The 10842-nt window shown below is 43.6% G+C and overlaps 1 protein-coding gene across 1 annotated transcript; it reads right to left on the bottom strand.

Moving 5' to 3' along the window:
- Nucleotides 1–4353: 4353 nt before the first annotated feature.
- Nucleotides 4354–10464, bottom strand: LOC119739138 (NFX1-type zinc finger-containing protein 1-like). The gene has a single exon (XM_038213966.1). It carries the CDS (start codon nucleotides 10421–10423, stop codon nucleotides 4445–4447), a length of 5979 nt encoding a protein of 1992 aa, XP_038069894.1. The 5' UTR covers nucleotides 10424–10464; the 3' UTR covers nucleotides 4354–4444.
- Nucleotides 10465–10842: the final 378 nt, after the last annotated feature.

The raw sequence follows: 10842 nt of genomic DNA, 5'->3' as shown, positions 1-10842 counted from the left end.
CTATTCCGTTCGCTGTACCCAACAGTCCTTCACCAGGCTGTAATCAAACGTTATTTTCCTGAAATATAAAGCAAACAGAACGTTCTCATCCTTAAATTTAAAAAAAAATCTTAAAAATACACGAAAACAACATTACACCAGGACACCACATTACACCAGGGAAGCTGTTCACGATACCGATGTGCCTCCTTTATGATAGCGTTTCCCACGTACCCCGCCCTGCAAACACGGGCTGGGGCGCTGGGCAGGGAAGAGGCTAGGCTGATGAGCTTCACAGAATCTTGTGAAGGAAGTAGGGATGGCAATCTGGGTAACTTGTCATGCCCTATATATATAAAGACATAATTAAAGCTGCTGTAGCTGTTTAAAAGGTGCAGCAGGCTAATCTGGTTCCCTCACTTCATTGTCCTTTGAATGATTGGGACACTTCCTGAGCCTAACAACAGTCACCCACTCCCCCACTCCCCCGGTCAATGTTGTTTTCTCCAGCTGATGGAGCACACACCGCGCAATGAGAGACAACTATCCTCTATCCTCGCAAATATAAACAAGGAAAATAAAATTTCCTTCATCATGGGCGATTTTAACATTGATTTATTAAACTACAATACCCATAATCCAACTCAGAATTTAGTTAACTCGCTTTTTAACAACTCATATTTACCGCTAATAGACAGTCCAACTCGTATTACGTCTAAAACTGCTACCTTAATAGATAATATCATATCAGTGTTGGACGTACAGAAAGCGGCATCGTGTGCAATGACATTTCTGACGACTTACCAATTTATCAGATATCTTCCTTTAATATTAGAGGCATTGATAAACAAAATGCAGGTGGTTCATATAGACACATTACAGCGGATAGATTGGAAAGGTTCAAAATCAACTTAAACATTGCAAATTGGAGTATCACTTGTACGGATAACCCTTACTTCATTTTTGATAATTTTTTCACATGGACTTTTTAGAAATATTTCAAGATAACTTTCCCCTAAAGAAAACCAAGCCCTCTAAGAAACTCAAATTATGGATGACCGGTGGAATCTTAAACTCAATTAATCATAAAAATGAACTATACAAAAAATATTTAAACAATTCGACTAGTAACTATTTTGACAAATACAAGCATTTCCGTAACAAGTTAAATGCCATCATCGAGATTACTAAAGCAAAATTTTATAAAGATAAGTTGGAAAAAGTAGAAAGTAGTGCTAAAAATAATGGTGTATAATTAATTCATTAATAAACAAAAAGAATCATAAAAAGTACCCTTCTGAATTCAATATAACGTGGAAACCATACAAATAACAATAACACCCAAGATATTTCAAATGCATTTAATGACTACTTTACACAGATAGGCCCTTCTCTCAATCGAAATCTTCCTCAAGCAAATGCTAGTTATGAGAATTACTTGACTGATCCTAACGAAAATTCCATTTTCTTTAATCCTATAACAAAAACAGAAATTCATGAAATTGTTTCCAAATTTAAAAATAATAAGTCTCCTGGCTTGGATGGTGTCAAACCAGGGTTGATCAAATCTGTCATAACCAATATAAGCGATCCCCTGTGTCACCTGTTTAATTTATCTTTATCTAAAGGGTTTCCCAGATACATTGAAAATTGCCAAAGTCACTCCTATATTTAAAAAAGAAAACCCCGCTGAGCTTGGTAATTATAGACAAATTTCGGTACTATCATGTTTTTCCAAGATTCTTGAAAGATTTGTGTACTATAGGACAAAGTAACATTTCTAGACAAGTATAACCTCATTTCTGATAATCAATATGGTTTTCGATCTAATTTCTCCACTTCAATGGCACTTATTGACCTAGCAGGTAAAGTAGTCCAAACATTTGAGAATGCCTTTTCAATTGGTATATTCTTAGATTTATTAACAGCTTTTGATACTACAAACCATGATATTCTTCTTCATAAATGAAATTACTATAAGGTATCCACGGGGTTGCCCATGATTGGTTTGCGAGTTATTTGAATAATCGTAAACAGTGTACAACTTTTAATAATTGACTCTCTGATTTAAAAGGCATCTCATGCCGAGTACCCCAGGGCTCTCTGTTGGGACCTTTGCTATTTCTACTCTACATTAATGATGTTTCAAAGACATCTAAGTTATTATCCTTTATATTACATGCTGATGACACTAGTTTATTCTATTGTAACAAAGATCTTCTTTCCCTGTATAATATTGTCAACAATGAACTGATCAGTATCTGTAATTGGTTAAAAGATAACCGCTTTTCCCTTAATTTATTTAAATGCAATTATACTATCTTCAGTAACAGGGAAAAACACAGAATAACTCATCAAACTTAAATATTTTAATGAATAGCAAAACTATCAAGAAAGTGGATAAGTTTAGGTTTTTAGGTGTAATCATCGATGACAAATTGACTTGGAAATATCACATCGATGAGATTGTAAGTAAAGTTTCTAAGAGTATTGGGGTTATCAACAGATTAAAACAAACATATTGTTCTCTTTGAGGTATTAAATACTCTATATAGTCCATTAATACTTCCGTATTTTTTACTCTAACATTGTTTGGGGTATACATTCCTTACGAATTTGCATAAACTAATAAAGTTGCAGAAAAGAGTTCTTCGACAAAATCATGAGAGGAATCACCAAATCCTGCCAAATTAGAATTTAACCTGATACGAGTTCACAACCGGGAGACTTACACAATCCGTTATTATTATACATTCTATATATATATATAGATAAATTAAGATGTGAGGCTTGGATATTTAATACCCCGTTACTTTGCCATTGGCAGGTGTTTGGGTGTTCAGTGATATCTAAACCCCAGTCCATTCAAATATCCACCTGTCACTTCAAATCAACTTTGTCACTTTTTAATTGTAAACGATTTCCCAATTTGTTTGTTTGTTCTATTTTTTTTGCTCAACATTCCTGTCTAAATTAAGCCCAACATTTACTAAGATCACTTTTATTAAACAATTGTTGACGCAATGCTCCGACTATTTGACTATAGTAATTTTAGAGGATAAAATATTAAGGCATACTTATGATAATTCTAGTACTGAAATTATTAATCACTATCGCGGGTTATTAAAAAAAAACACTTTCGCATTTCTTTTATGTCAAAGATCGTTATTTAACGAGTATGATGTAGCCAGTGGATCTGTATGACTGTAAAACATGATGGCTTCCTTCCTGCTAATTAATATTTACATTGAAATGGACCCAGGGGTCAAAGAGAACGTGTGCTGATCTTTAAATAATGTTTTTCGTGAAAGACACCTGTTCGTATGATTATAACTCCGCTTGTCGTTTTGGATCCATTCCTTGGGGTTTTTTTTGGAATAGTTTATCAACAACAGCAAAATATATCGAGCAGCCACACTTTCTTTCTGGGGATGCCATCTTGCCTAATCCGCCCCACTCTCCAAAAAAAAAAATTACTACTGAATTAATCTTAATACAAAACAGGCACCCTATCTGACGATTTTCAATACAAGTTGCTTTGACAGAGTTATACATGCACCATTGGCACACTTGCAGGGGGATCTGGTACGTTTTCCTAGTATATTTATCAAGACTTTGTTTAAAAGTCACCAAAAGAAAGTGTTATTGCGTATACAAAAAAAGGAAAATATAAAATGATAGACAAGAAAATACAAATCTTTTTGTTTGTATAAGTATGGAAAACGGTATTTTTGTACTCTGTGACGTAAATCCGTATCGGCGAGTGGGGGGATGGGGGATGACCAAAAATCAAAAAAATTGCCCGGCCGTGGAAATTCGACATGCGGGGTGGGGTGGGGGTGGGGGTTCGAGGGGAAGGACGGGCGGGGAGCTTGAAACCGCATGTCACTAGGGGCGCTGTTCAAGATACAATTGTATATCTTTTATATGCAAAGTTGTGTTCTCTGACCTTTAACTTGAATCAAAACCATAAACGGTGCATTTAAAGCTTTTGTTCTGTATGTCTTTCAAAACTATTCAATACACTTGGACTGTTGCAAAGTTACAACAATCGGCATGTTTTTCTTCACTACAAAATCTGCCCCCCACTCCCCCCCCCCCCCCCCCCCCCCCTGGATGATCCAATGCCCCCGGTCCAAAAGTTGGGGAAGGATATCTTCCCCATCCTCCGGAATTTTCGTCCTTGCCTGAACTGAAAACAGTAATAGGACAAAATTGAAGCAAGAGGAATCATCAGTCTAGCCTACAGCGTTACTACAAGTGAATTTTAGGTATCAAGTATTCAAGTGTTCTGTTTGCTTTTTTTGTATCTATCATTACTATTTTCTTGATGAAGACTGATGAATAACAACCACGAACCTCTACATCGGGTTTGCAGCTAGGAGTTTTTTTTACACTTCAAATTGAAATTAAACATTTAAGCAAACACTAACTGGCCGTTTACTGGTAAGTCGAGTTGTGTATTCTAGAGGTCATAGTTGGCAAGATTTGCCTGCTCCGACCATGCCGCGTACTGGGCCCCGTCCATCTCTGAGGCTACACTGTTACCACTAGCCAACTGGTGGCTCGCACCTCCGATCTCTGCCTGACACGCGGGACACTTGGCGCTCTGCATGGCTCCACCACACTCGCCGATGGCATATACGTGCCCATTGGGGCATTTGTACCAATGACCCTTCGACAGACCCATCGCCTTGACTATCATGACCTTCGTCTGTTCGCTGACGCCCAAACCACCCACACTCTTTCCTATCTTCTGCAAGAGCTCTGTGGTTTCCAGCTCGCCGTCTGAAGTCAGTGGCTTGCCACTAAGGAGCAGTTGATTGACTTTCTTCATCTGACTTTTTAATTCCTCAATACCGCTCTGCGACGTCTGTAGGACATCTGTGAACTCACATGCATCGATGCAGAGATTGAGGCGCCGGAGTTCGTTGGGAAAATCCAGCAGCTCTTGCTCAGTGCCTCGAAAAGGTCTCGCTGGATTGAACAGCCGACGTGCGACTTGTTTGGTGTTCGTCGCTGTCTGGAGGTACAAGAGTGATTCCATTACCTTCTGGGCGAGTCGCTTGTCGAGTTTCACGACTTCAATTGCGAAATTAGTTTGATTGTGAAGCAGGTTCAGTTCGTAAAGAGACGGCGATTCGGATCGTAGGGGTTTAGCAATGGTGTCCACGGACTTTTCATTGAAAGGACGACTTTCTTTGACTTCCGACAGCATTGACTTGATCTCTCGTTTCCTCTGATTGTTCTGGTCGGATTCCCCAATGACTTGACTTTTGACCCTCTCAATATCCTCCAACATCTTGTTGATGATACTGCCGTAACGTGTGCTTCGTCTGATCGGGGTTTTACATTTTGGACAAGACTTCAGTTGAATGGACACAGAGGTAGGCTCCTCCGCATCCACCGGCCTATCTGCATCGTTTCCATCAGCAAACTCCGAGGGTGAATGGTCTGTTTGTTTCATCCACTGATCCAGACCGGACACTTCAATGACGTGACCGCAGTCGCGTAGCTGCACAAAGGTGGCACCATCTTCGTCCTCACAACCGAAGAAAATTTCAGTGACTTCTTTCTTGTCACAGACACGGCATTTGGTGGGACAGGGTTCACCACACATGCCGATACAGGGGTGGCCGCATTTTTTTATAGGACGGAGCCGCTTCATGCATGGCTTATCGCACGGTGGCCGATCGCACGGTTCACTACATTTCTTGCCACATTTGTGATGGCGGCATTTCCACTTGCAGGGCTCCTGGCAGGGTGTGCATGGCTCCCAACATTTTTTCTTGCACTCGCTGTGAATGCATCGATTCTCACATTTGGCTTGACAAGGTGGACAGTTGCTGGCACACGGAAATCGGCACTTGTGCCCACACACAAGAATTCGACCACATTTTAGCTTGCAAGACACGTGTAGTCTTCCTCCAAGACAGCTGGAACATTTACCGGGACATTTGTGACCACACGCCAGAATATTGCCACAAAGAGCTGGACACTGGTCAGCATCGTCAGAGCACGGCATCATCTCTTGATGACCGCAAGGCAGATCAGAACGTAAAACCTTCTCCACGCAACGTCTGTCGATACATGGCTGCCCACATTTATTTCTGCAGGTGTGGCCGCATTGAAGTTGTTTACCACACTTCTCAACACAGTCGAAATAGGCTGGATTGTTAAAGCATTTCATCTTAGCTGAATGGTCGCATCCAGGAAGCTGCTTAACGACAGTGTGCTCGCAGACCCTTGGACACTCCTCGCCGCACAAATTCGGACATTTGTGTTTTGCCTCGCAAAATGCTCTCTCGCATGGTTTACGGCACACAAACCTCGTGTGTGAACGGTCGTCTGGATGACATGATCTGGTACAGACGTGACCGCAAGTTAAGCGAAACTCACAAGGCCGAGTGCAGCCACCATCAGGTACCTTCTTGAAATCTGCAGCGCAGGCAACCTTGGTTTCTACTTCGGGATGAACAGAACAGGCCAGGACAAGACTGTCGCCAAGCAGCTGTTTTTCTCTCATTTCACCCGTGATCGCCTTCCACTTGTCACTCTTAGCAGCCAGCTGGTCGAAGTTCCCGATGCAGAAGAGCCCCAGCTTGGCCCTCGAAAGCATGACGCAGATGCGGTTGTGTGTGCTGAGGAAGCCGATGACGCCCTCGTCATTACTTCGGACGAGAGAGAGCAAGACAATGTCACTTTCCTCTCCCTGGTAGTTATCCACTACAGACACGCGCACCCCGTCTAGATTTGGATCGTCACGTAAAAGGGCCTTGATAGACAGCAGCTGACCTGTGTATACGGTTAGAATAGTAACCTGTGAGGCGGAGTAGCCTTGCTGAAGAAGGTACTTGCTGAGAGCTACTATCATATCAGCTTCGTGCTTGCTAGAGTGGCTTTTCATCCCGTCATCGCAACTATCCTCGGTGAACCCGTGGTTGATAAAAAACATATTTTTTGTTATTCCACGTACCTTTTCCTTGCCAAGAACCGAGTCATCGTCTTGCAGGTCCTTGTAGAAGTGATTCCTCATAATCTCTGAGATCTCAGGACGCATGCGGTGTTGTCGAGCGAGGGTCTGCAGCGGGAAGTTGTTGTTGACCAGTCGTTCGAAAAGGGAAATGTCCAGGTTATACTGTTTGGCCAGACGGTAGACAGCAGGGTTCGGCTTCAGCTGCTGGTGATCTCCAATAAGTATCAGATGCTGGCAATGCTGGCTGAGGGTGGTGATGACGTGTGCCTCCATCACCTCAGCAGCCTCCTCTACCACAACAATGCGGGGCCCGACCTGCTGCAACACCGACTGCCATTTGGCAGCACCGGTCGTGGTCATGCCAATCACTTTCACGTCTCTCAGGATACGACACACCTCGACATTTTCAATCTCTTTGATTGCTGGCGTTAAGATATCGTACTCTTGTGTAGGTTTGGAGGTCGCGTTTAAGCAGTCAGTACGATACATGTCAACCCAGTGCCTGTAAAGCTTCCATTTGTCTTCAATGTGAAGATTCCAGACATCGTTTATCTCATTGGCCTCATTCTGGCTCAACCTGTCGGTGCTTCTCATGTGTCGTTCTATATATTGTAATGCTTTCAGCTTATCTTGCTTGTTTGGGCCATCCTCCCCCCTTTCCACCACAATCTTAAACTGTTCCAGTATAAAATCACCGCCTGTGTGCTCTGTCACACTTCCTCTCTTAGCTATCCGTGTGAAGGTAGATGTACCGTCCAGTTCATCGTCCAGCATTCTTTCCTCTTCACTGTCTAAATCCTCCTGATAAACATCATCTTGATGGCCACGGACCTGCTCCAGGTGAAGTCTAGATCGTGAATAATTCAACAGGAAAGACTCCAGTTCAAGCCAGTGCGAAATGATGGCCGAATCTGTGATTGGTCGACTACAAAGACTTTGAATGTGCCGAGGAGTCATAACACGCTCCAACTTCTTAAAGCCTATCACAGCCTTAGTGAAAGCAGACGCTTCTCTCACTTTGTCTTCGATTGAACGCTTACAAGCATCCCTGTTTCTCAAGAGCCTGAGTTTGTCCTTGATGATGTCCAGTCGTTCTTCATCATCGATTGCCTGCAATTTTTGTTGCTTCACATGTTTAAGGTTGTACTTTTCCAGTGTCTGACTTTTGCTTCGACTACCAATGCGGACAACATCCCCCTCGAATTGAAGTATTCCTTCCAAAAACTGGTCTAGCGCATGGTTTGTGTAGCAAACGACGAGGATAGGCCTCTTGATCTTTTCGCCGGACCATACATCACGGTTGCGTTTGTTGAGGAGGACCTCCATGATTTTCAGTCCTACGTAGGTTTTCCCCGTTCCGGGCGGACCTTGTATCACTGCCAATTCCTGCGTCAGAGCCGCATAAACGGCCCGTCTCTGTGACTCGTCTAAACAGGTAACACTCTCGCCAGGCCATGCCTCGAATCTACGAATCGGTATTTGGCCAGGATTAGATGAATCCTCTAATATCTTTGTTTCGCAAAGATTGCTTATTCCTCTCTTTTCACTATTTTTTCTCCCTTTTTCTTGATCGAAACGATAACACGTCCACACACTTCCGAACGACGGTTGGGTGTATGCGGAACTCCTCCAAGGAGCTGATTCGTCTGAAGAAGAAGTTGTTGGGGAACGTGTCGGAGAGTGTGGAGGAGGTGTCTGATCACTGATGATTTGTTGATTGCTCATTCTTGCACTACGACGAAGTGCTTGAAACGCACACTCTGGTTTGAAGAGAGACGTCAAGTCGTAATTTGCCTGTGGCGCATCCTGGAGGAATTGAGGTGCTGAAACGAGGCAAGACGCCTCAATGATGTACTTCTTAAGAGGCAGAGTCCCTTGTGTAATTTGCTGCAGTCCTTTAAGTACAGGGCGGTAAGCTTCAAAGAAGGCATCAGATTCTGCCATAATGTATTCAGTGTTATATACATCACAGTCAGTGACAGTTTCCTGAAAGTGAATGTCGACGATTCCTTTAGCGAGTTGATCTCGATTAGTGACCACGGCGAAGCAAATATTCATGAACTCGTCAGCTGACAGACACACCAGAGAGCCGTAGCGTAATATCTTTTGACTGGCTAACCGTCGAGGATTCCACCCACTGATATCAAACTTGACGCTGTATGAGACGCCATCCAACCCGCAGACCGGCTGCATGATGTGGACTTTGCGATACACTCGGACGTCATCTACTCGTTTCTGCGCGGACTCCCCCTGCTGCTGTTTGATGAAGGAACATATTCCAGCTCGCAAAGGTGCCACAAAATCCTCCCTGAGGAGACGGAACTGCGTATCGAGGTAGGAGTCAACGCTGTCATACGCCCCGTGCTTTAAATTTGGATTCAGGATCGGCTTAACGTCGATGCGTATCTCGTCCAAATCAGGAATTATGCACATCTTTCTGAACTTGTTGAGTGCTTTGTGTTTTTGCATGTCTTGGACTTCGGATAGAGTGACATTGCAGTCATCGATAAGTTCTCTGATTTTATCGAGCATGTTGTCACCTGATGAGCATTCCTTTTGCTTCATTTGTGAGTGATAGTTGGCATACAACAGACTCAATACCAAAGCTACGTGAACGGCTTGCTTTGGAAAGATTTGAAGGATCGAAGAGCAGAGGCTACATATATCTCCGACTATTGTCTCAAACTTATCGCTAAATCGTATCCTCATGATCCACTCAGGTAGGTGCTTTTTGAAGAACTGGGAGTCTGCAACTGCATTTAGCACTATCTTAAGCATGCTTTGGAAGTATGTGCCTTCTGTGCAAGCTCTTGCCAGGACTCGTAGAAGCTTCTCCATGTCATCCTCGCTCATCTCCTCCATTCCGACTATTGTCGCGAGGCATTCTGGACGACAGGCTAGCCAGGAAGCAATTTTCGTACCGGTGTCGAGCGATGTAAGTTGTCTCAAATCTCGGCGAGTTTGCTCTTTGATTTGGTCACGAGACTTTTCCTCTTGCCTGCTACCTCTCGGTGGTTTTCGAGTGGCAGATTCCCACTTACGGTTCTCAGCACGTTGGTCATACGTGCCCTGGAGTAGTCCAGGACTCCTGCTGTCACTCTTACCCCTGCTCCTTTCGTCCCAGAAGGAGCAACCAGGTCTGTCATCCGATAGCCTTCTGTTGCCCCAGTGGTCTCCAAAGTGTCCACTGTTGTGGCTCTCTCTTGGTCTTTTCGAGGATGTCAAACCCCTCCCCAATTGGCCATCATCCTCAATGGTTTTCGTGCAATGCCTTTTCCTGGAAGACATTGCAAGCTGTTTCTCCGAGCGACCCGAGTGGCATGGCACGCTGGAGTCGCAAACGCTTTCAGTTTGATACTCACGGTACGTTGGACTGCCAGAGGTCTCAAATATACGTCTGCTGTCTTTGGCATTTGTTGGTTTGCCCAGCCGTTTGAAAACGGATTGCCGTTGCTCTTTACTATCCATGCAGGAAATCTATGGACTGATGCGCAGATTTGATTCCTGCCAAAAACTGGGGAAAAGAGCGGAAAAGCCTGCAATCACGCTGTGGTTATGCTGTACGCATCAGGCCGATTCATACTACACGCGAATGCGAATGGGAAGCGAAACTATTTGCTGGTATTGGAATGTGTTCAGCTTTTGCGAATTCCCAGCGCGTAATCTCCCCGTGATTCACATTCGCTTTCGCGCCGAGTATAAAACGGCCTTAAGACCAAACAAAAAATGTCTCCGGTTTCTGGTATGGAGCTTACCCAAAAGTGGTGCGGCGACGCGGGTCCCCCCCCCCCCCCCCCCCTATTTCTGTTTCTTCAAATGTCGGCTGACTATGATGTTGCAGATGACGCTTTGATCCCCTTAAAACTATTAAAACCATCCCTCCCTCA

Source organism: Patiria miniata, unplaced genomic scaffold, assembly GCF_015706575.1.
Source record: "Patiria miniata isolate m_02_andy unplaced genomic scaffold, ASM1570657v1 HiC_scaffold_30, whole genome shotgun sequence".
In the NCBI taxonomy this organism is placed as follows: Eukaryota; Metazoa; Echinodermata; class Asteroidea; order Valvatida; family Asterinidae; genus Patiria; species Patiria miniata.
Note: the sequence above shows the minus strand (reverse complement) of the source record. Positions and strands in the feature narration are given on the sequence as shown.